General features: G+C 45.5%; 1 protein-coding gene across 10 annotated transcripts in view; it reads right to left on the bottom strand.

The window, feature by feature from the left end:
* Positions 1-594: 594 nt before the first annotated feature.
* Positions 595-26,813, bottom strand: part of bsk (mitogen-activated protein kinase dJNK) — a 53,186-nt gene continuing 26,967 nt past the window's right edge. For 5 of the 10 annotated variants that reach the window (XM_069113706.1, XM_069113707.1, XM_069113701.1 and 2 more), the window contains 11 exons: positions 24,974-25,551; positions 18,190-18,227; positions 6,967-7,028; positions 4,966-5,410; positions 4,513-4,642; positions 4,139-4,336; positions 3,901-4,035; positions 3,551-3,680; positions 3,312-3,470; positions 3,097-3,221; positions 595-2,834 (listed from right to left, as the gene is read on the bottom strand). In XM_069113706.1, the coding sequence (XP_068969807.1) occupies positions 2,682-2,834; positions 3,097-3,221; positions 3,312-3,470; positions 3,551-3,680; positions 3,901-4,035; positions 4,139-4,336; positions 4,513-4,642; positions 4,966-5,410; positions 6,967-7,028; positions 18,190-18,227; positions 24,974-25,551 (2,153 nt within the window). In that variant the 3' untranslated portion in view covers positions 595-2,681. Of the gene's footprint in view, positions 2,835-3,096; positions 3,222-3,311; positions 3,471-3,550; positions 3,681-3,900; positions 4,036-4,138; positions 4,337-4,512; positions 4,643-4,965; positions 5,411-6,966; positions 7,029-18,189; positions 18,228-21,529; positions 21,883-24,973; positions 25,552-26,813 lie in introns of those variants that run through there. The other 5 variants (XM_069113711.1, XM_069113710.1, XM_069113709.1 and 2 more) reach the window with 5 other exon arrangements.

The following is a 26,813-nucleotide window of genomic DNA, read 5'->3' as shown; positions in this document are numbered from 1 at the left end:
CCTTTACTCGAGCTTAACCCTAAAGTTAGTACGTTCCTCGTGAAACAAACAACGCTCGTAAGTCCTCTCCCTAAAGCATAACCGGAAATGTGTAATAACGTCGCTGGGCGGAGCGTTCTTTTTGGTCGAGAAACAAACCTCGCGGTTGCGTCCTGGCGACTACGACAACGGCGACAACGAAATCGACGTCGTCGCCGTTCCTCCAGCAACCAGCAAGAAACGAAGGAACGCCGAAACGAACGATACGAACACGTCGTTCGTGCTTATTCCTTCCCCTTGTACGCGCACGAACGATCATCGTCGAAACTTTAACTTTGCCAATTATTGCCGTTTGTTCATCGACAGTGAAATTTTCCAGAAGTTGCGGAATAGTGTTCTTCGTGTATACAATACAATGCAATACAATACAATAATACAGTACAATACAATACAATACAATACAATACAATACAATACAATACAATACAATATAATGTAATATAATATAATATAATATAATATAATATAATATAATATAATATATAGAGAGATTTATATATTATATGTCATATATATATATGCATATATATATGTGTATATATATATATATATATATATATTCTAATTGTCATCGCGACGGCATTCGTCGTCGTGCAATGGCACGACGATCGTACGATTGCACAAGGAAAACGAGTTTTTACCTAAGGAACTATCTAGCTAAATACAATCGACAAGTATAACCGCGGATAACATCGTCGCGCTACTCGAGGATCAATCGCCGCGACATTGCACTTTCAGTTTTCAAAGAAACGGATTCGACTGTGGCCTTGTCGTGCTCGACGATGCTTATTTTAGGTATCGCTGGATCCCTTCGCTTTCTCTTTGTGTTCTTTCTCGGCTTTCCATCTTACAAAGTTAGCGTTACAAAATATCGGTGGCGTACGAGCGCACGAAAACGATGAGACAAAAGCACGCATTTCGAATCGCATATAAAAATACACACAATGTTCTCGCTCGACGATTAAACGCGTAATCACGGTAAATCGAAATTCGGATTTTGAAAAGGGAATGCTCGAGCTCTTGTATTCAGCGACACCCTGTACTTTGGACGCTTTGGAATTACGTAGAAAATTGCATTCGTTTCGATCGACTATGTGACTTACTTACTCGTTGCCTCCCCCCCCCTCCCCTCTATCACTCTCTCATCGTACGTCACTTTCTTCGAATCATTCAAGTACGCTTTTATCGCGTTCCATCCGCATGTTACCCGCGCGTCGTTATTGCCGCGAACCAACGTCGCGACGAGTTTTCCTCGACCATCTAGCAGACACGCGAGTACAAAGGTGCTGCTCCGGAGAAAATCAGTTGTCATCGCGTTTCGTTGCACGTTCGCTGCAACAAACGCGACGGGTCGACGAATCGATTGCGCGCGATTAGGGAGAAAAAAGAGCGGTTCGTTCGATACGATGGCAGTAATGAAAAGATGCGCGGCACGATCGCGAACTAAGATAAATCTTTTCGGAAGTTTATCGTTTTCATCGGCATATTTTCGTTTAAACCAATTGTCTGATTTCTGATCGTAGAAGAGCGAAAGAAGAAAGTAAGTGCGGTAGGTGAAAAGGACAACGAGGAAGAAACAAGCGGGAAAAGACGAAGGAGCATAGAACTCTCGTTCGGTTTGGTTCGCGACGCGACCGGACCGCGTGAGACGCGACCGGATACAACAAACCAGTTGCTTTAGGTCGATTTGGAAAACGGAACATTCCAGAGTTGTGGACCGATCGGCGACGCGTGTGTTGCAAGCTTTTCAACTAATTGTAAGCTCGATCGCGGAGAACGTTCGTTGCGAACGAATGCGCGTTTCCCGCACAAAGGAGATACGCTCGGAAAGCGGAACAAGAAGACCGAGCGAGAACAACGACGAACGTCGCGCGGTACATATGTATCCTGTTTGTCGAGTGAACGCGTTCGTTGACGGACCTCCGAATCGCGTCGATGCTTTGGTTGTTGCAGGGATTCCTATCGCATATACGCTTTCGCAAACGCGCGCTCGTTATGCCTCGTACGTCCGCGCGAACGACATATTTCTCTCTCTCTCTCTCTCTCTCTCTCTCTCTCTCTGTTGCCGACTATCTTCTTTCCTTTTCACTCTTTCCTCGCAAATAAGCGCTTTACCATTTTACCTATCGCTCCATCTCACATTTTCTCTCCTTGCTTCTCGCACACACTCCTGCTCTGTCGTGCTCGCTCTCGCTCTTGTCCTCTCTCACACACACACACACTCCCTCTCTCTCTCTCTCTCTCTCTCACTTTCCTTTTCTATCCTGGTTTCATTCGTTTCGCGATCTTCTTCGTCTCGAACCAAAACGGCTCTTCGTTCAACGTACGTCTTTTCCATGGACGTGAAACTGTTCCTAATCGTCGCTTCCTTTCTTTACATTTCCGCGAATATATATAAATATATATATATATATATATATATATATATATATATATTTGTATATGTATGTATATGTATATATATTCATACATACATGCATACATATACACACGCATCTGTCGTAATATGTCGTGGGCCTGTGTACGTGTATGTGCGTGGGCGGGTAGGTGTTCGCGCACACGTGTGTATATATATGTACGTATAATAGATCGGACAGTCTAGGTGCGCCCCTGACGCGAAAGGTGGTAAGGTTCTTGCGTGTCTACCGAGAATCACCACTCTCGGACGTTTGAGCCACCGTCGCCGGATTGTGGCTCGTCTCGTACTCCATCACCTCCTGGTAAATCAGCTCTTTCCACTGGTCCACCGTGTGTTCCCTCTCGTCCACGCTATGGTCGTAGGGGCCTGGTGCAGGCTGTAACAAACGTCCAACTACCATTCGATCATCGTCTTTCTCGTTCTCTCGAAAGAAAGAACCACTCGACAGACGCGACTCGAATCGGTCGCCGATCGATACTCTCCTTCTTTCTCCCACCACCGTCACCATTCACCCCGCCCCCTTTACAAACGTGAAAACGTGGTCGAGGGATAATACGGAAGTAGAAGAAGGTACGTATGTAGGCGAGGCGAGTGCGGTAGCGAGACTGCGAGATTAACGAAGGATCGACGACACTTACGGCATTGACTTCGCCCTCGTCGTACCACACGTTTATGTAATTGTGCAGCAAAGCATCGTCGACGGAGATGCGTCGCTCGGGGTCGATCACGAGCATGCGCGACAATAGATCCCTGGCTTGGCTGGCTGAAACACGTAACGAGAAGAAAAAACGGGCATGGAAGAAACGTAGCGAAGGATGAACCGCTTCGAGCGGAAGCTTTTCCGATCGCTCACCTTTCAATCGGTTGTGCTCCGACGAGTCCGATGGAAACAGAACGTCCGGGAATAACCTGTCGAACGGATATCCCGGATACCGCGGCCTGTTCTCAACGTAATTCCTGACCGTTGGCTGCAGCCGCTGCATGAATTCCTGCGCCGGCGTTCCCAGTTGCTCTGCAAAAACGTCCAGCGGGCGCGTGTTAAAGCGCGCACGTTCCTCGATGGAAGACGGGCAAGCGATCACGGCGACCTACCGATTATCTTGTTCCACTGGTCGATGTGATCCGTGCCGGGAAACAGCACACCACCCCGAATCATTTCGCCCATTATGCATCCGACCGACCAAATGTCCACGTTCTCCTTGTATCCCATCCCGAGGATCACCTGCGAGACGACAGATCGTCCGGATCACGGTGTACACGGTGTGTCGAGAAAGAAACGGGCGGAAACTGGCACGATTCTAGTAGCGAAAATCGAGACTCGCGACACGAATCGATGAAATCGACGTAAGATAAGAAATGATCTGTATCCTGACCTATTCGCCAACGCTATACCGATATGCGTGCTATGAGTTCGCGTTTCGCGTTCTTTTTCTTATCCTTACCTCCGGCGCCCTGTAGTATCGCGTCACCACGTACGGCGTCATCATGAAGGTTGTCCCAGCGGTCCTAGCCAGGCCAAAGTCGAGAATTTTCAGCGTACAATCTGCCTTTACCACGATATTGCTCGGCTTCAAATCCTACGCGTAACCAACGAATAGGAGGCGCCAAAAAAAAAAAAGGATTGACAACTCGTAAATCTGGTCGTGACCGAAAATAATCGAATCTCGACTCGCGACTCACCCTGTGAATGATACCGGCCGAGTGTAAGTGCTTGATGCCGCACAGCATCTGATAAAGCAGGTAGGACATACGCTCGTGATCCAGATCCATCTGAATCACCTGGCACAGGTTCGCGTCCATAAGCTCCATCACCAAGTACACGTCTTGAAACTCGTCCAACGACCGTTGCGGCGTGAACGCGTTCAACAAACCGATTATCTGTCGAATAGAGAATAACCAGAAATTCGAATCAAGTTAGGGTACGCTTCCGTTTCTAAGTATCGGCTGGAAAATCTGGGTCCTCGCGCACTTGAGCGTCTTCCAATTATCAAAGTGGAAAGTCTTCCACTTATCAACGTGGGTGTACGTCCGATACGACGAAAATATATACTTACGTTTTTATGATTGACCAGCTTCATAAGCTTGAATTCCCTGTACGCTCTCTTCGCGTGCGTCACGTTCTGAAAAGGTCTGGAGAGTTTCTTGATCGCGACATTTTGCGCGGTCACCGTGTCGTACGCCGCGCTGCAACAAACGCGCGCAAATAATAATTAGAGATTCATCGATCGATGGCGAGTCGTCGACGACCCTGCACACCTTCCACTCGTACGGCAATTCTAATCGCGTTTCAATTATGTAAACGAAACCATGGAAGGGCTGAATGCTAGCCACTCGGTCATCGTACTGCTTTCTTCGCGTGCATCGTCGGTTTCACTTAAAATCAGTCAAAATTGTGGGAAAGCGGCAGGAAATCCTGCGCTTACTTTACTTACGACTTCAAGTTTAATTAAAATTATTTAAGCTTCGACACATGGTCGATGATTTGCACGACAATCGCGATCACTTACCAAACGATCCCCTGTGCCCCGGAACCGATTGGCTTCAGGTTTTGGTACCGCTTGAGAATGGTGAATCTGGTGTCCCCGACTTCAACCGTGTAAAACATGGCGGATAGCCGGGTTGTCATATCAGGCCCCAGGTAAGGCATGCGCCTCGGTGCTCGTCTCTCCTGCTGCACCTGTACCTGCACCTCCCCTCCGCTCGAGCACTCCTGGTGCACTCGATGAGGACTTACGCTCTTAGCCACTTTGGATGGGGATACGAGCGCACCTGGCAGAAAGGAAACGTAGTCTCTCGTCCCTGTTTCCTCGGTCCGTCGAGAGGCACGAGCACCGGCACCGATACCGGCACCGGCACTGGCACGCTCTCGCCGCTGCTTCTCCGGCCTTCGCTTCCGGACGACACCGCTGCCGCTCCGTCGCTTTGCTTGCTTCTTATACGCGCTGGATTCGTCTACGACATAGAACATAGGTAGACGTTGCTCTATTAGTTTGGCAAAATGTTCTGTCGGTTTCATGTAATAAAAATATAACGGGCGTTTTTTCAATATTTATGTAACTAACTGTACCCCTCGCAATGAATCGTTGGTCCTTAGAATTTACGAATTTATCGATAGACCGGGTGCTTCTCATTTGTAAACGTTTGGTCAATCGTGGTTGATCTTCGAACGAAATATCGCCAGGACGAAAACCAATATCTTTCAACGCTAATAGCCTGATAGGTGGACAGCCAACAACGACCATGACAAAGACAGGCCCCGAACGACGCGCGTTTCGATTCTCGTCGAATCGGTCGGCGTCGGATCGCGAACGTATCTACCTCGAAAGTTTCAACGTCTCGGTCGAAAATAGAAATTGGAGCAAAGTCGGGCAGACGTTCTCGGTCGCGAAAGAAAAAGAAGACGAGCGTCCGCTGGTCGAAGAGTTTTCGACGGTTTGCCGGCCAAAATTAGAGGAAGACGAGGCGAAGGGGAGGAAGTCGTGCAAATATTTCGACGACACTGTACCACGTTTGCCGTGGAATACGGCAATTTCTTCTGCTACCGCGGGATTCCCCCAATTATTTATAGAGATCGTCGCAGACGCAGACGCGAATGCCGACTCTGACACCGACACCGGTTTCGTAGAACCGCAACTCCGCTATCTTTTCACTTCCCTTCGAGTTTTCGCCTCGTGTCGCTTCCTCCTCTTACCCTCCCCTCGACTCCTCGTTCGGATTCTCTCCACTGACGGCCATGTTCGCTGCTCGAATCTTTCGCCCGACACCTGCTACCAATTACGCAATTACGCGAAAGTTCGTGCGTATTTCGTTCGAAACTCGCGCCAAGATAGTTACGCGACTCGGGGCACTCGTCTGTCTGGACTTGCAGCGAGGAGAATTGGATTGTCCGAATCCACATCGGTAAATCGAGATGAAATTTCATGGGTATTTGAGGAAAAATGGTGGATTCGAGATATGAAATTTCGATCTCGGCAACGTGGAGAATACGTGTCTCTGCTCGAGATGTTTCGAAAAGTTCAGGAGCATAGTCGGAGTATCGAAGTCCTGATGTCTCGAAGAGTTAACGACCACTGCTTCTCCCTTTTTTCCCTCTTTTCCTTGTTCTTATCGCCGAAGGCACGACATTCCTTTGCTCGCTACCACCTTGGATCGTCTCCAACGCGTACGTGCACGCGTTCGCTCGACCACTGCTCGGTGAAATTCGTTAGACCGTTTTAACGTCGGCATAATTCATCGGATAAGAAGGATTTAAGGATTTAAACCGAAGAGGCTTGGTCGAGATCCTGCGCGGATAATTATGATTTTAGGTCCCTTCGAGATAATGTTCCGAAACGGTTTCTCGTGGATTTCGATCAGAATCGGAGAATCAAGGGGTTCGCATCAGAAACGGCCGTCGTCAAATTTTTCGTTTGTTTAAAGAACAGTGCAGGCTAGTCAGAAACGAGACTGTCAACACGGCGAAACATTATGAAAAACGACCATGTTCTGACTCGTCGTCGAAAACTTACCATAAACGAACGGCCATTGTGAACGCTCGATGACGAACGACTGAATCTGAAGCGGGCGAGATCTGCAATCAAAATAGAAAAGGCAACGTAAATGTATGTTTAAACGCGAGTCAAAGCGATTTCCACAACGACGAGGAATTTTGTCGAGGAAAAGTTCAAGTCGCCGTGACGAAAAGATTAATCGGTAATGTAACGTTTATACGTTTGGATTTTTCAACGCAACTGTACACAAACAAGATCGCGTGTTTCGTAGACACAGATCCAGTAAATCTAGACGAATCGCCGACATTATGTCGTTTTGCGATGCTGGAAAAACGGTAGAACGAAAACCAATAATTCTCTCGACACGAGGAATCGCGTCGAGCGTCGTGCAATATCGATTCGAGGGCTGGATTTTGCCAATGTATTGCCAGTGCTTTCTCGTCGATATCGTTGGGACGGACATTCTTGCGGACACCGATGCATACTAGAACGTGCAACATAGGCAGGTCGATAGCGCGAAATGCAATCGGAAGGAATATATCGGCTAGGTGCGTTAATGCCGAGTCCACATTGACCAAAGTTATGTATTCGTCAATAGAAATAGCATCGTATCTAATCCATATTGGAGCTCGCGAACAGAATTCGAGCAATTCTGTCGTGAACGAGAAACGTTTGAAAGTAAATTCGAAATTCCTCACTTTCTTGTACCGTTTCACCTTGCTTTCCACCCACTTACCAGCCATCTTTCGTCGTCACGACCATAAGGGAAAAACAATTCTTGTCTCAGTGTCGTGCCAACTGCAAGAACGAGGAAACGAAACATTGGTGTAGCTGAACGTCGGACAAATTACCGTGGGAAACTTCATTTTCGTCGTTGCCAAGAGATTGCCAGTGAGATACACGTAACAAGGAATGGCAATCGAGTATACCGTATTACCGTATTAACGTACTTAACGACGTCCTAATCGCGTCGACCGTTGTTCCGTTTTCGCCGTCTTTTTCGCTGCAGAAAGTAATTTACTCTGGAGTAACGTCGTTACGGAATGACACCTTAATCTCCGGCAGAGAAAGAAAAAATCGACGATCGTCAATTTTCTTTAGGCTACACTAGAGTAATTGTGCTACAACGTTTCTTTCGAAACGTCAAGCAAGATTCGCAAAAATATAAGTAGCATCTCGAGCAGAATCGCCACTTATCGAATTACAAGACACGCAGCAGTTTCCTTTCTTTAAATAAGGTAAGCCATGTACGCACCATCTATATCGCGAATATCTCGAACTTTCTGTGATTTCGAGCGAAAATCTACCATCTGCGCGATATTTGTTACTGACGATAAACGAATTTCCATCGAAGAAAAAAGAGTTACGTCGCGCGGAAGCTAATTCGCGGAACGCCCGATAACAGAATCGTCTAATAGAAGACTCTAGGTATTTACTACGACAGATAGTAGTAGGTAAGAGGAAAGAAACAGGACAACGAAGCGGAGAAGAGTGGCGCGCATCCGTCGATACTCGGACCGGATCGCTTCGAGTTTCGTCGAGCAAAGACGACGTCAACCGCGCATAGTGTACACAGTGCACAGCAGCAACCGCGAACGTCGATTCGGATATTAAATTTTCTCGCCACCGGCGAAGCAAGACGTATTTCCCAGAGGACGGTGCTGGTGTTTTCGGTGGGTCGCGCTCGCGCTCTCGCCCGTCGTTTTCCCTCTCGCGTCGCCCTCGTATTCCCATTTCCCTTTATCCGCGGCCAAAGTAATTGCACCGACTCAGAAAATCATCGTCGTTTAATTCTTTCGAGAATGCCGGATTCGTTACCGTTTGAATTCATTTGCGTAATTGCGTCGTATCCCGACATCGGCAGATATCTCGAGAACGAGGCTACCACCTCGTCGGCCGACTTTTTATATCGATCCCCTGGAAATCGATGAACCCCGGATTAAATTTCGCGGCATCGATTCAACCGCCTGTAATTGCTTCGAAGCGTGTCTTCTCCCTTCGTACGGTTTAACGCCTCGAAATTCCGAGCGAATCCAATTCCCTTGTTCAACGTTCGCGCGCCAGCATCCTCCCCGATGGCCGACTTTACAACCATCGTCCCATCGATTGTTCGGCGTCGCGTCGCGCTCTATCGACGAGTCAGCGCGGAGGAAGAAACCCTTCAAAGCTGGCATTGCCGGGAAGATGAGAGAAAGATCGACGCGCACGATATCGCGAGCGAGCCTCTGTGCCGCACGCCGACTGCTTATCAGAGAGCAAATGGCGAACCTTTCTGAAACGAAAGGTCGAGACATCCAAGAGCTGTCGAAAAATAATTAAGCATCGAACGAGGAAAGTGTCTGGTGCACACGTTCGACGTGTGATATAATTTCGAGGGGAGATCGTCGTACAGAAAAAGACGGGATTTACGAAATACAAAATCAACATTGCATAATTGTAATTAAATAAATAATTGTAATAATGAGTTTTCAGTGAAAATTGGCAATGCCATTAAAAAATGTTTTCAAAATATGTATTTTCTTGCTAAAAAGTTGTTCACCCAGATACTTACACCGCGTCAAAATAATAAATTACCTCGATTTGACGTAATTCGCATGCAAAAATGATTTTCTCCGCATCGCTCGAACGATTTCCACCACTTCTAACATTTGTCGGATAAAAAGTTCCTCGCGATAAATTTCAACTCCACCCATCGCAATACCGCACTCTGTCGCGAAGCAAACTGGTGCTAGAGATTTTGCCACGAACGAAGAAAGAAAAAGTCAAGAACGATGAAAATTTTAAAGAAGGATTTTCCTGCCAAGCGAATCGTAAGCGAACCAAAAGCATAAGCATAGGGGTTCCAAGGACTCGGCCGTAAATACCGGTTTTAGTTGTCAGAGGTGATGTACGAGCTAAGAGATAGGGAACGAAACGTCGCCAAAGGACGCAAGGGGTCTCACGCCCTCGATAACTCCGAGCAACGACCATCGATATTATCTACCGAGGGGCAGAAATACGAATGACAAATCCGGAATATACGAAAGCCCGGCGATAAAAAAAAAAGTATCGCTTGTCCGTGGCATGTTTGTACCGCGATTCTCTCCAGCTGTGACACAACCGCGGATCGACTGGACTCGAGCGAATGAGAGCGAAGCAGAGGGTTGAATCTCGATCGGGCATAGACCCAGGTCGTGCCGCGGCGCAGTGCTTCGTTATCGAAGGTTAATTTGGTCGTGGAGCTCGTCACGGTAATTAATTTCGATTGGTATTCCGAATCGGCCGCGAAACGTCTCACCTCCGCGCGTGCCACCGATAATTACCAACGACGAACGAGGCTGATTGCCTAGAACTGCCAACGCAACAGAAGGGAAACGCGCCAAGGAATTCGAAAGTTCGTTGACCGAAATTTCGAGAGCCCGCGAGTAAACGGCTGACGGTAGATCGAAATGCTGGGTGAACCTCGAATAGATGGACGGACGGGCCGAACGAAAGTAAAAACGAACACCGGAGAGCGCATGTTTCCGCGGAAACTATAGTTGCCAGTTAGTCCAGAAACGAAAACTCCAAACGAAAGGCCATACAGATGCCCTTGTCGCGCTTGCGTATTTAGAGTCCGACGTTTTCGACTTTGTAGCAACTATTTCAGTTTCCGTGACTTTTCAGCGAATCTCAAACGTTGTCCGAGTTAACGAACACGAACCCTAATCAATCTCACGATATACAACCGATAAACTTTTTATTACGGTATCTAACACACTTTATAGTCTAAAGTTTCAAACGAAATAATAATTCACAGAGTTGTTTAACTTTAGATTTAACCTAATTACTTAGACTTATCAAGTATCCCAATACTTACGAATATCGTCCGATACCTCCGCCTTAATTCGCATCACACTCGTTTGTCACACAGTCGATACTTCCGACTGGAACAGATTTTCGATTCGCCACCCCAACAGACACTCGCTCCACTCGTCGATATTTTTTGCTCGTCCGAGGACTCGCAATGCAGTTTGTGCTTGGAAGAGCGTGCGTTGCGTCACGAGGGCACCGATTATCGGAACTCGTGACCGCGACCCGATCAATCCTAACCATCCCCCCTATATGCACAGTTCTTGGCCATCGGAATTAGGACAATTCAAAACTTTTGATATTTTGCATCTTTTCAGTAAAATTGACAGGAGTTAGCGTATATCGATAACAAAGGAGTTTTGTCGATTACCAAGGTGTTATACACATACGGATAGGTAAAAGACAGTAATTTGCGTTTCCTTCATTTGTCTTCGTTACAGCGCCTACGCTTTCCAGCTCGAATTTTGTCGTCGACACCGTTAAGACGACAGTGTTCCTTTGCCTGCCATTCGGCGCATTCCCTCGATACGATAGTAAAACATCGCATGGTCGCGACGAGAATAACGCTTTGCCGGGGAAATTTAAAAGTCTAGTCTCGTGCTGTGCCCGTGCGAGAAACGCGCGATTAATGGTGAACGCATTTTTTCGATGCGTCTCAGTTTCGATGGTGAAATCGCCGAAAGATACGAAAGAAAGAAAACTAAGATTCCTTGTGAGAAGTTCCAAATTGAGAGGTTGCGAAGACGAAGAACGTGTCGCGGCGGAAGACGAGGAAAGCCTCGGGTGTCGCGTGCCGTCGCGTCTTCGCCTCGTCTGCTTTTCTCCGCTCCTTTTGCCCAGCCAGCTCCGTTGTTCTCGGTTCGCGGCCATTTCTTTCGCTCGTCCCGTCGCGTCGCGTCGTTCCCCGACGAGTTATGCAACGAGGAGATGCCACCGTCGAGGAATGCCGTTAATTGGCCGAAAATAAATGCCGCCGTTGAACGTCTTTCTCTGCTGCGCGCTCGCATTCGAGCAATGTCGCTTTGCCTCCTCTCGTCTCGTTTCGACCCGTCCGCACTTTTCTCGCTCCGCGTCACTCGATCGGTGACTACCGACGTTTTTTGACACCGAGACGACTTCGTTGTGGCAAACCAAGACCGCCGGAGACGCGAATCTCCGTCGCTGTATTTTAAAGATAGCTCGGGAAAGCGATAGACGCGAGACGTCTCCTATACGAAACGACAACGACCGCGGCCCCAACCGTTACCGATAGATTCGAATCTATTTAAAGGACATGCGTTCCTCTTCGCAAAAAGAACATCTCGTCTAGACCTTGAAACGGCAGTCGGCTAAAGGTAGGATTTTCTATAAACGTCAGACGAAAGCTACGCGTCTAGACGTTCGTATCTGAGACGTTCGTAAGAATCTTTTTGCTGACAATCGTCTCGATTACGGCCTGACGAATTACGAAGCCTCTAAACGAAAAGACACCGATCGTATTATAGACTGACCTATTTCAAGCCGTCGACATTCTGTCTTCTTATTTTCGACCTCGCATCTCCCTACTCGGTCCTTCTTTCGATCGAAGGAGCTCGGGTACGCGACGAGCATTACGTCGATCACGTGGAACGGTTCTCCGGAGGATTTCGCGAATCCGACGACCCGTCAATTTGCCAGGCGTCACGTTTCTCTTTCTGCCGATAGGTCGCCGCCGTCCAACGACGAAGTGCTTTTCTCCCAACAGCCCCTTTCGTTTCCTCGAAAATGGAGTCGACCTCTTTGAGAAAAAAATTTACTAGGGCGTTGCGACTCTGCTTATTTCAACGTCAAATAGATTTCTCTTTCCAGCCAAAAAATAAGGAGGTAAGGTATGAAAATGGAAGAAGGAGGAGCGGGCAAATAACAAGGAAAAGACGGACGTTTTCTTTACCCCGATGCGATGCAACATATGGAAAAGCCGAGAAAAACACGATGGAGGCCGTTGCGGATTTACGAGCGTGAACGTCAACGTGTGGCGTTCGCATAGTTAACGATGGAACGATAAATCAATGCGTTTACCAGCCGGCGAGGGATGGACGCGCCTTGTAGATGAACCGAACGATATTTATGCAACGAACCGGTTGCGTATTCGTGGTTGGTTGAGTCGCACGCACGACCGCGTTCGCAACGGAGCGACGCGACGACGCGACGGTACGGTTACGATAGCCGAGTTCTCGTACCTCGTCGCTCCGCTAGGCTTCCAACGGATAGCTGCATTGTTTCGCACCCCTTCGCGCGTATCTATCAATCTCGTTTCGGTTTCATCGGCGTTGTACTACGCCGCTCGAATGACTGGCAAATTGATTCCTGTCGTTGAACGACCCTATGAAATTGCTGTCTATGGAAAATTCAACGAAATGCGGTAATTCTCGGCTAATAAACGCATTCTCGCCCTTCGCGGTGGACGCAGAACTATCCTCGTCAACTTTTCGATCTGCTACCATGGAGCGTTATCCGTAACCCGCGATCGACGATATCTCAGTTACCAAAATGATACCAAACACGATCATGTTTTTTTACATACTTACGATTAAACAAGAACGATCAGACTCTTTGTTTTACTCGCGCTCGATGTTTCTCTCGTCCTCGACACATTTAAAAACCGAGCGAGTCCAAGAGAGACGATAGACGATAATTCTTAGAATAGCGAGTAAGTAAGTACCTTTCTCGATAAGAATAACGTAGCGAACCCGAACACCAAAGTCGCATTTACTAACCGAAGATTACTGTATTTTCGTTTTAATTCGTCCAACGCGCGTGCATCGTAGAAAGAGGCCTCGATTATTCGCGCAGCTGGCACGGAGAGCTCTCGGTTATTCGCATCAAAGCTTCCGTTCTTGCCGGCTGTTCGTCTCGTTTGCTCTCTACCCGTCCCTTCCGGAATCTAGGATGATCTCTCCACCATAGTTTCCGCCTCTTCCCTCCTAATCCTGCCGAGTCGGTCTTTTCAGCCGAACAAACCATTCCCTTTTCTCCCTTATACCGGCACTCTCGCGTATACGATGAAAATGACTCGAGGCACCGGCTCGAGTCCGTGCCAGCGAATGAGGAGAGGAACCGTCGCGACGCGATGGCAACGGCAACCCGTGGAAACTTTTCTACCGACGAAACGCGACGCGTCGTTCGATTATAGGCTACGTTCTCTAATTGCGCAAAAGTAATCCAGTCGCTCTCAATTGCACCAAATACACACAATTCGGAGATGTCTTCCTGTCGACAAAACTTTTAGTTAAGCCTATGGAACTCTGTGGAAGTTTGTGTTCTACGGTGCTTGAAACGCGACCTACTATGCGAATTCGTACACGGTGCATCGCGATGAAGAGAACCGTACAATGGCTAACGTATAAACAGGAAAGTTATGCCAAATTCAATTTGCACGAACTCACCAAAGTATTTGGACGTTTTCCATAGGAACGGTAACGAGATATCGCTGTACCGAAACACCATTGTCGTATTGATGAAATTTGATTCGTTGGAAGCTTCAGCGAAGCGACCGATGAAAATTATTCGACCGATAAAGCTTTCAAACGATCGGCTACCGATCATCGTGACCGTAATGTCGGAACACGCGTTGCGAGCGATGTTCGGCGTTACGAAAGGAACACCTGAGCTTGATCGACGATAGCCAGAACGCTACGAGTTGAAACGGTTGGCCGGCACGCGATGCTTCTCGAACATCGATCCTGGCTCAGCTGACTTTCAGTCCACTCGCGTGCCTTTCCTTACGGTTCGATACGGCTGTTTTTAAACGCTGAACACAATCCACGTAGAAGGAAGCGAAACGCGTAGGCGAATTGTCGCGAAAGGGTAGAATCGCAGAGAACGGTGCACTGGAAATACTTGGGAATTTAGACGAGCAGTGACATCGTTAAAAGTCTCGAGTGCATCCCCTTTGATTTAAAATGCAAATTTTTGTCGAAGAAACGAAGGGAGCGGAAAGCTACGAGATTGTCGACCGAGCGACTACTATCGCGACTGTAAACTTTCCTCTCGTTTCCTTTCGGTACTTGCAAGACTAGCGTCGCGATAACCCATCCAAGAAGCGCGCTAACAACCTCTCTATTCTACATCTCGTCGTCGACTTTCCTTTCCTCCCTCCGACTCGCCTTTCTGTTAAATGCATTCGGTAACGAAAAGCCGATATTCGGCCGACAGACTCGTACTATCGGCAGAACTCGACAGCTCGTTTTAGAGATTTTGCCGATGGGCAGGTTGCGCGACGACGTCGACGAAACCACCTGCTTACGAGCCAGCCTCTGCTCGCAAAACCATCGTTGTTCGTTTTCCCTATCGAATTTCGATACCTATTCGCTGCTGCCAGTGGCGCCTTTGTTCCGTCTCTTCTTAAACGACGGTCCAACCACGGTGGTAACGTCGTCGCTCATCCGCGTGGTTTCGTTTTACGACGATTCAACGAGAAACTTTCTCGATCCTGAGCCATACTGATTGACCAAACTTTTTCTTTGTTTTCGCTAATAAGAGATAGAGAAAATAAACGATCGAGCAGGCGTCGCATCCCGATTGGTTCGTTCGCCAATTTGATCGGAGGGTTCATAAAGTCGGATGCCAGCAGCATAATCGTGACAATCACACCTCGTTGCAGTTACATTGCTGAAGAAATTTCAATGTATTTTGTATCTATAACAGACATAATGTATCCATATTGAATTTTTATAAACGTTCAAAAACTTGTACTTTCGTGAGCCACTGTACGTAACTTCTACGCTTAATGGTTTAAGCATGAGAATCCAACGACAAGATTCGCGCAAACAAATATTATTATTATTATTGTTATTATTATTATTGTTGTTATTATTATTATTGTTGTTACACGGGCCGAGCCCAATAATAAGTACGAAAGAATATAATAATAAGCGCAATGAGAAAAGTAAGAAAAAAAAGTGAATATATAATAGAAAAGACAACGAAATAAAATAAGAAAAAGGGGATGAGAAACGGGGAAAAAGAATATTATCGGAAAGCTTTACGTGATGAAAGGATATTGTAGAGCTACATTTTATATGTGTTTGAAGCGTCCGAGGAGGCCGATATTTTCAGCGTATCGATTTGCTAATTTAATAATTCCATTTAATGGATCTCGGGTGCTGTAGCATATTTTGGTAGTTGACGGCCACAAATCAAAGAAGTTGATCAGGTCTTAATGCACGTGGTGGTGCATACAAGTTTATGTGCACCAAAAGGGGTGAAGTTGATTTTGCCGTTAATAATAAATAAAAACGGAAGATCTGCTACAATTTCGTGGATTTCGAGAGTAGATAGGCGGATAATATTATCTAAAATGGAAAAATAGTTACGATCATGAAATGACGTTCTAACGCCTTATTTATAAACGGCAAATCTAAGAAATTTCTAATGAATTCTCTCCAACAGAAATACGTATTTGTCGTATGCGATATAATTGCGATCCAACTAATGAACCATAGAGAAATTTTAGAGTTGGCACATTTAGAAATTCCGAAGAACCCAAGAATTTTCAGCAATTCTTTGACAATATTAGAGCGATGTTTTGACAAATTCAAGATACGTATGAAAATATTCTAAGATTGTCGACCGCGCTAATCTCTGTCGAGATGCAATTCGATAGATTATAGCTAAGACAACTGGATTCGTTTTACACGAATATCTATATAGTAATAATATGACATTTAGAAAGATTCAAGTCCAATTTATTTAATACACACCAATTACAGAGCTTACTGAAAAGTCATACTGTAATTGTATAGCGTCGTGGTGGTTAGAGATCCGCTTAAATATTTTTAGATTTTTATCCCAACGAACAAAAGCCGAATAAAATTCCCCAGAGACATTTTCCACTAAACGAGGACGCTGCCTCGTCCTTGATGTTCCAACGCTATTCCGCGAACTTGTTCGGAATATCGATGGAACGCCTGCGCCGACCACGGACTGAACATCTTAACGAACCGTGTCACTCGTATGCTTCTCGCTGAGTTAATACAGCCCAATGATATGGATCGCAACCGTGAATTTCAAATATTCCAAAACACGTTCTAGAAAATTCGTAGGAAGGCGAATGCAATTCCCTTCCCTAGATACGTACGTATCTTTGCCGACCGATCTCATCCTGAGGAAACTCGGGGCGAGAGTCGGCGACCTTCCATCACGACATCTCCTCGTCTAAATCGCCTGGAAACAAGTGTAAACGGCCAGGTTTCGCCCACGCTGGCCGGGCTATTGGCACGAATGGCCACTCTGATTCAAATCTCTCGAACATCTCTCATCGACGAATTACGATCGTATAACTACTCTTCCTATAAAGCTACCATTGCGACACGGTTTTAAAGTCAGTCTAATTGTATAAAGAGTAGAAAACTTATTGTAATGGAAAAGCTGCAGAAGTAACCAGATATTTTACTTCAAACACTTAACGATTTGTTAATAAAGGAATTAAGAAATGATAGATTTCTTTAGAGAGAAAGATGAAGGTTAAATTTGATACAGAAATTTCGATCGCACATGGAGAGGAATTATCGGTGATAAGTTCGACTCAGTCCACGAGTCGGGCGTCGCGGAGACGCCATCGCGCCGACGCCGCCGATAGTGGAGCTAGGAAAACATTCGCAGTTGCAAATTACTCTTGATACGCCAGCATTAAGCGTTTACGCGTGTGTTTCGCGTAACGGGGAAATTTACGAGATCGCAAATTCGATTTACGAACCAGCGAAACATCTGCGGTTGGAAGTCGCTGGTGCACCGAACTCGTCTCGAGCCTCGAGCAGAGAGGAGAAGCAGGAAACGAGCGGCGCGCGTGCCACGCGTACTCTGGCGCATCGTTGCACACAGGAAGCGGAACAAGAGGAGAAAAACGAGACCGAGACCGTGTCTTCTTTGGTCGAAGATTTCGCGATGGTGGCACTTCAAAGCGACGACGGCCGCGTAGAAACGGAGCTGTTCCGTTTCTTAGAACGCTTTACGAAACCGTCGCGCCGCGAGAACTTCGGTCGCTTCATTTGCTGGATTTAGAATGAATTATCGGGGTATTAACGTTGCGCGGACAAGTAATGCTCCTCCACCGTACGATCTACGACGTACCATCCCATTCTCGGATCTTGCCGGTTTCCCTTCTTTGCACAGTGACCTGGAAAATCGGATTTCGTAGCCAAAACCCTATTTTTTCAACTTCAACGTTTCAAAGAAATTGTTCTTTTACGGATTAACAACTTTATTTCTCCTTTCGAATAATTCTGTGGTCAATAAACTGATTATAATCAAATCGGCAGATTTTACGCTTAAAACGCCCTGCGCAATGAAATACGTTCTCGTATATACAAGTATAAGCTTTTACGATCTCTGTTCCTCCGTTTTTGTTTGCAAAAAAATGTTTTACGAGAAATTCAACGAAATCTCACTCACCGAAACGCTACTCCATGTTCTTGTCGTGTTCGCGATACCTAAAACAAAGAAATGCGTATTCGACGACAGTGGACATGATGTACGCGCGTGAAAATAAATCATCGCGTAAATTCGGTTTTTAATTACCCAGTTGATCGAAAGGAACGCTAGACAGCTTCGAAATGCGAAGGACCGATCGAAGAACTTCCTAAAAATACGAGCCGATCATCGACAGTTCTCGAAATTAACCATACATTGCAATAGACGATTTTCAATCGATAGAACACGATCGCGTTTCTTCGAGTAATTTCGTAATTAGATCACAACTTCTACGTCTCGACGGGAAGCTTGGTAACTCGTAAGCGTTTTGACGGGGCTTCGGGTCTTTTTCTTCGCAGCACAGCTTGTCAAAGCCAAAGCGATTAGCACGAAAAAGTGGAATGCGTTTGAAAGACCAAGTCGATTCGAGTTTCCAATCTAAACAGAGATCTAAATATAATCGAAACATCGGAAATGTTTCTCTTGCCTCTAACCGCTTTGCAAATAGAGTACAATTCTAAATTTTCTGCGCGACGGAACGTAGCGTAACCACGACATTCGCTTTGCTCTCGGGAGTGTTTTTGTGACGGCGCGTCACATTCGTTGTCTGCGTAAAATGATTACCAACGACCGCTGCCTTCATCTCTTGCCCCACTGCTATCGATCCTGCTTATTTATAGCGATACAGGAAAACGGGAATCCGGTCGTCGTACTTCAAGAAGTTTGCACACGACGAGTCTGGTTCGCGTGAAAATTGAGCTTGCCTCTTTCGATCTTTTGTCAAGTACGCGTTAGAAACTGCGTTGCGCCTATTAACCCCTTCAACCCTAGTGAAACGCGATACGCCCGAGTGAATGTTTCCGATTCCCTGTTGTTGACCTTTTAAGGCTTGCCTTCTAAGGTTAGAAGATCAACGAAGCAAGAAACGCGTCTATTAACGAGAAGTACTTTTAGAAAGCGACAAGTCGCTCGAAACTGAAACCAGCGAGAAAGTTTCGACTTTGCCAATTCCGTGGCTTCGGTTGCGGTCATCCCCGAGACTCCCCGAGGCTCTCCGAGGTCGTGTTCGATCGAATCGAGCAGCAAGTATCTACCACTCGGTCGATTGGCTCTTTGAATTAAAGCTAATTGTTGAAAACCACCTAAATGTAGAAACGTCATCGATAATCCAGTACCAGATTTAATGCTGTGTTTCGAATGATGTCACTACGACGAGATCGTGCGACGGAAAAGCCTAGCCGCGACCGAGAAAGAACAGTGAGCTGTCGGACGTTGCCACTGAAGCAACGTTTGCAACGAACGTCGCGCAGCGACCCGATGCGCCATTGCAAAAGCTGCACGCGAAATTCCTCCGAATAACGCCAGCTCTCCTGGATTTCCATAACAACGGCTATTGAAATTAACATTAACTGTGCATCCATTGAAAAATCTAAGCGACGTTTCTCGTACTATGATCTCACCGTGCCGGAAATTCGGTTCTTACGAAAATCTGGACATGTTGAAAGCGTCGTAAAGCAAAGAATCAGCGGGATACTCTTGCGAGTGGTACTGGTGACTGACGTAGATGAAACGTGATTGTTATTGTGGGAAAATGCGGTGAATGCGAAATATGAAACCTCAGCTTCGACAAAGATACAAATCCTTAACGTGTGCACACTGGTTCATGAAAATATTTGAACATTTCCCATAGAAAATTTTCATGTTCCTATTGTACGTGTTATATAAAACAGAAAATACAAATCGCGTGCCAAGAATTACACACTGAGGAGATGGCAAGTATCGCCGCTTTCTTCCTCAACCTTCGTGTTTTGACTACGCTATTCCACGCCGCCAAAACAACCCACGATTTATCACCGATGTTGCATCGGAGAAACAACGAGGACAATGGGAAACCTTATCCACCGATGTTTATCGATACGGACGACATTCTCGTTTTCGATTTGCCTACTAGACGGAGGAACAGCGGTTTTAGCGGGGTGCTTGCTTCTCTCGACGAACACAGCACCTTTTGAAAGTAAATCGAACAAGGATGCAATAAAATCCAAACGAACCGCGAAATTAGCAACGTAAACGTAAACTCGATACGACGTGTAAATAGTGTAGGTGATAATAAATGGAAATACCGAACATACACGTTATAAATTGACGAGTTATTTTATTAAAATTATTAAAAACTTACTGGTCACGTTATCATTTTGCACAAAAACATCAGAACAAAGACAATCGATTTTTTCATAGCCTGCGACAAAAATTGTTTTTCTATTAATTACGAACCCTCGTCGTGTAAAAGTGGAGTTACTAGCTTAGTAACGAGAGCCAGCATTCATCATCTTCATCGCTTCTCTGTTACGTTTGTGTCTGTTGCAGGCACCCTCGACGAGAGCGTTGAAAAACGTGTAGTTTCAAATGCAACCAGCAAATGGGAGTACGACGAGCACTCACGGCCATATTAACCTACCGAGACCGGGGTAAAATGTTCTCCGTACCTTCGAAACGAATCGTATCATCCGCCCTTCTTCGCAATCCTTGCTAGAAGGCTAACGTTCGAGAACAATCCAATCGTCGCGGACCCTGAGGACGAATGCGCGGCGGTTCGACCAGACAAAATCGCTACAACCCTGTCTTCGCTTCCAAGAGGAGCAGAGGGGCAGAAATGGTGAAAAGCAGAGGCAACTAAGCAAAATAACGCGCGATTTAGCAACTTGTATGCCAAGAGGCTGGGTAACTCTCTATCCAGGGGACGACTTTCCATAAATCATAGCGACTCGTGAAACTGCTACAAACCGCAAGCATACAAATGAGAATGCAAATTTTAGAGCGTTACAGCTCTTTCTCTGGGATCCGGTGCTAACTCGCGCGTTTCATAATTCTCTAGGGAAATGGCATACTCCTTAACTCGTCTTTCCCTCCTTCCCCTTCATCGACGATCTTCTCTGTACGTCGTCTTCATTGTCTCTACGTGCTCCTGTTCGATATCTTAAACTTAACTTACACCGCCAGCGAAGTTGCTTCGATAAACGGAAGAGTGTTCCTGTGCGCCTACTCCTAGCTCGAATCCTTTAGCCGCCTTTCCCACGGTGGTTTCTCCTGCTAGTTCCTTTTACCATTGACGTTACACTTATCTCCATAGTTGGAGAAGGTTTATGTAGAACAACGCGACGAGGGAACGGCAAAGCCAATTTACCAACACGAACTCCGACACCGTTAGCGACTGTATTACCGATCGTGTTATCGTCTCTATCGAATCAATCGTCCTACTTATCTCTCTCTCTCTCTCTCTCTCTTTTCTTATCGAATGGCTTTAAAGCAATTTGCAACTTACCAAATGTATGGTTTCCTCTGCTTTGCCCGATGTTGTCGTCGACTCGTCGATGTTCTAGATCGACCACGAGCTTTGCTTTCGACATCCTCAATTGCGAACAACGAACGAACGTTTGTATAACTGCGATCCGAGAATTCGTTAAATTCGACGTTCGGATCTGCTATTGTATTGAAAAAAGTTGAAGAAAAAAGAAACAGTGGCCCGAAGCAACCTCGTAACCTCCGACATTACCTATCTATCTGTTTACAAAAGAGCCTCAAGGACAGGATTTACGAAAGTTTGTAGTATCTAGGTGAATTTGACCGATCGTAAAGTCAACTTCTACATCTTTACGCGAGACATAAAAGAAGATTAAACGGCGAACGATCCGTGTCGTTTTACAACGTCTCGTCGAAAACGTCACAACATAAGCAGTTGTTTCTACCGTTATGTATGTACTTGTATATGTATGTACTATATAAAATAGGTACCTACCTATACCTGTATAAAATACCTATATGAAATATCTATATAAAATACCCATATGAAATAGGTATATAAAATAGGTAAGTACCAAATAGATCGTAAAATTTGCAGGCTAGGAATAGTACGAATGTTTCAATGGTCGAAGCGATTTTAGGGATTTCGAAGGAGATAAGGAAACGACTGGATAATTTTCTCAGAAAATGCAATTTATCGGTTGGTTTTTCGAAGTATGAAACTTTATCGCACACAAATTGCAGAATAAACATTAGCGTTGCTACCTGCGTACTTCGAGCGAAATGGTGGCAGACGCATTACGGTAACCGGGACTCCCATAAATTTTCCCGGTAAGAAAGCAGAAGCAGCCTTTTCAGCAATAAAGCGTACGCCCTACAAATGAGAAGCAGAGATAAGGGCAGCCACGGCTAATGCGAGACGTGCTCGATTATTCACAGACGCTTACCGATTCAACCTCGAGTCGACGTTGACGCCGTTCTTGTGCTTGACGAAAAGCCGTCGTTGTCTTTAAGCTCACGCTCAAAGCACCTAATTTATAAGACAACGTCGTCTGGCCCGAGCATCTTGACTTCTTCGGTACGACTGCTATAAATCTTAGAGAAACGGCCCTCGAAAACACACCAACGAATAAAAAGCTCGACTTTCGCACCGTCGAAACTATTTCACCTTCGACTCTCGGAAAATCCACATAATTTGTCAACCTTCCAATGGAATCTCGAAATCCCCTGCTTCAGGGGATATTGGATGCGTTCGTAAAACGATTTATTGGTTCAAAAGCGACTGTCGTAAAGCAAGGACACAAGCGATAACACGTACGCGGGCAACTTGCGGCCTGCACGATAGACAATGTCGCCGGTGACGAATTTTATCGCTGATACGAACGATCCGATCCGATTTTGTTCGACTGCTCGGCTAAAAACATTTACCAAGGTTCATGAATTGTATTTTGCCCATCAAGCCGTAACAGCATAGTCCTATCACCGTTGTTTTAGCCGAGCGAGTGGCCAAGCAACTTAATCAAATGACCCTCTAAGTTTCGGGTCCGGAAATTTCGCAAGAATTCTGGAGGAAGACCGTGCAAATACTGTTCCTTTCTCCATTTTTGTACATACGATAAAAGCCATCCTCGTCGTTTGCGAAAAAGTATTACGGATAGTCATTTGCAGCGAAGGTCCATTTCGGCCAAGCACAATCTCGCTCCTACGAAATATACGCTATCGTTTGCCCCTAGGAGAAACGAAAACCCGCAAGAGAACCGATATATGTATAACCGTTTCTAAGAGATCAAGGGTTCCTAAACGATAACGCAATGAGGGCCTCCGGTTCTCGGAAAATTTATGCGAAGAAATCTGATTTCCTTTAACTTGTAAATCGTACGATATGCGTGTTAATATCCGCAGATGATCTGAATGATTGCGAATAATCGTGAAACGTACGAAAAAAATATACAAAATGATTGTGTAGATTTGACAGTTAAAAAGTTACTGATTCTACGATTACAAAAGTTTCTAATTAAGGATCGACTCGTTAATACTACTAATTAATTAACCGTATAGACCAAAGTATGCATAAAAAAAAGTGATTAGTGCCATGATTAAGCGTGCAAAAGATGGTCGAGCGATCGAGAAATGGAAGAACCCAGCTGCCTTGCGTTTTTATGCAAAACAACGGAATATCGAGAGTATAGTTAGCTCCGTCTCAACGGAATGTTTCTACCAGCAAACGGCTTTTGTCCAACCGGTGGAACTCGAAGCGAGAGATAGAGAAACACAGGGGGAAAGGACTCTTTCCACATGACGGAACGTACCCAAGAGGAAACGCGTAAACCTAAGCCATTCCAAATAACGAAAAGAGCTGCCAGGAGTGCGTGCCAGTTCGTTCCTGACTAATTTCAACTCACCTCACGAGTTAGTATCCCTGGTGATTATGTCGCATCCAAAACTATTATTCGTCCCAAACTATCCGACCCTTTTGCTTTTCGAAGGTTTACGCGTGTTATCAAGCGTACAATATATAGAACTACGGTGGCCAAATTGCAGATTATGAACCACATACGGCTCGTATATTCTTATATAGCACTTACACATCCACGGTGCTGACGATATAATTTGTCTGTAGGATTTAAAATATTTAGATAATAATTCTATAACGTTTATATTTGTAATACTTATATTTGGAAGAATGGAAATTGATTTGTTATTATTACGTTTTAAGTCTAAGATTAAAAATATTTTTGGACAATAGATGGCCCGATTATCGTAGAGACAGTTGCAATTATAGAAAAACGACTTTAACTGAAAATCTTGGAACAACACTTTAAACATTCGAAATCATAAAAGTTTCGAAACTCTTAAACTGGAAATTCTTTCAATCGAAATTCGATAAGCTAAGCCTCGAATATCTCTGAAAGATAATCGTAAACTGTATTACCATTTCCCGGTTGACGAGAGCAACTCGGTGTTACGAAAAGCCTACAAACGTGATCGTGCATTCGATATTCTACTTTAACGACGTATCGCCACGCGACTACACGCGAACTCATAATTTCCCATTCTCATTCGAACAATAAAACCTGCGGCAATGTTCGTCTCTTCGTTGCGTCGTGTCCCACTCATCAAAAACGACATAAGTGATACATCAGGCATAGCGATTCGTTTCTAATCGTAATGTTGTATACACGTATCGCACCCTTGCTATAGACAATTTCAAAACCGCATCGTTCACTCCGTAGTACATATTTCCTAGGTTTCCGAGGTAACTCACTATTAATGAATCGTCCAAAACGAGGGGCATTGTGACGAGAATCGTGGAAGAACAGAAACAACATCAAGCTTCTTCTAAAGTTCTAAACGTGATTTCGAGTTTGTGAACACTCTACGTAGATTTGTCGCGTGTAAGCTAAACAACTTGAGAGAAGAAGAGTTGAGAAGAGAAGTTGGGGTATAGAGACATCCGTTTGCTTACCCTTTGACAACCCCCACGACGTTGACGATGACAAAACGATGAGGACGATGACGATGAGAACGATGACGATGAGGACGATGACGATGACGATGACGATGGCGATGACGATGACGATGACGAAGAGGATAACGACGATGAAGATGAGAACGGTGATCGCAGCGATAACGACGACGGCAACGACGACGGCAACGACGACGACGACGACGACGACGACGACGACGACGACGAAGACGACGACGACGACGACGACGACGACGACGACGACGACGACGAAGACGACGACGACGACGACGACGGCGACGACGACGACGACGACGACGACGACGACGACGACGACGACGGCGACGACGACGACGACGACGACGACGACGACGACGGCGACGACGACGACGACGACGACGACGACGGCGACGACGACGACGACGGCGACGACGACGGCGACGACGACGACGACGACGACGACGACGACGACGACGACGACGACAACAACGGCGACGACGACGACGACGACGACGACGACGACGACGTCAACAACAGCAACAACAACGACCACTCGTCTAGGGCACTCTCAAAATTCTCTGAAACAAATGGAAATATTTGGTTAAATTCTTCAAACGTGAAACATTTATACTCATGGATACTGTTCGCGTTCTTTGAGTTATCGTTGGTCGAAAATCCTGAATTTGAGAGAGTCCACGGTTAATAAAGTTACACGAAATATTAAAGTCCAAGCTAAGTTGGGAGACAGCTCCAACTTATCGCGATGAGTACCTCGACAACTAAACAACCACACTGCACTACATAATACTACTTCAACGATCTAAGGAGACAAAATTATCGTGCCTATGAAATACTACTTTCCGTTAGTTTTGATCTTCCATTACTATAAAGCATAGTGTCAACTAGATGTTGATAAATATTTAATATTGGAATCTTCTTTGATGAGTACATGTTTCCAAAGTTCGGTCCCAACTTTTTGGAATACTCAGTATAGGGAAGCTATTTCCTGTCATATCAATTTACAGAAAACCTTTCAATCGTTTCCAAGCGACCGTTTTAATTTTAATTTTTATACAGTTATGGGTAGTCGAAGGTGAAAACGAAAAAATGAAAATTACTTGCGAATGAAAGACTCTTGTCTGGCTTCTATATGCAGTAACATGCACTTGTCTATCCAGGCTGTATCTAATTCAAGTCACTCTACGTAACCGATGTTTGAGGGAAAAAGTTCTGATATTTCAGAAACGTTTCAGAAGTTGTTCGAGCACTTTGTAATTCCTATCGTTACTTCGTAACGCTACCGAGAAGCAACAAATTCAACGTACATGTACATCATGTCGTCAAATAAATTCGTGCCCTAATAATTATATATTTATAATCTCCGGTGTTCTTAACGTGTTTTATGAATAATTGTATTTTAGAAATCATACCGAACCTGAAAGATTCTAAATAAAATAACCACACGAACTTATTAGATGATTTAATAGGTCCAATTGTGGGTTCTTCGATGCTAGTCGACTGAGGGAGGAGCAAAACTTTCGTGAAGCTATAAAATGTGGTGAAACGCATAGCGGCTAAAAAATTGACCGACGAAGCAGGGAAACGAGAACGAGCCAACAACGGCGCCAGGGTTATTTATACCGAGACGACCTTTGACGATGTCGACGGTGATGCTCAATGAAAATCTTTCGCACCGTCAACCAGACGCGGAAGAAGAGCACGCGAGACATTCTCGGTTCGTGTGGCGCCACGATGCCACCCTAAATGTCATTCCCTTGGACCACTTCGTTTGCCAGACAGCCATCGATACTCGCCCAACATCTCCTGCAAATTCCTTTGC

This window comes from Bombus flavifrons, chromosome 5 (assembly GCF_040668555.2).
Source record: "Bombus flavifrons isolate JBK064 chromosome 5, iyBomFlav1_principal, whole genome shotgun sequence".
Classification (NCBI taxonomy): Eukaryota; Metazoa; Arthropoda; class Insecta; order Hymenoptera; family Apidae; genus Bombus; species Bombus flavifrons.
This window is presented reverse-complemented; position numbering and strand designations above follow the sequence as displayed.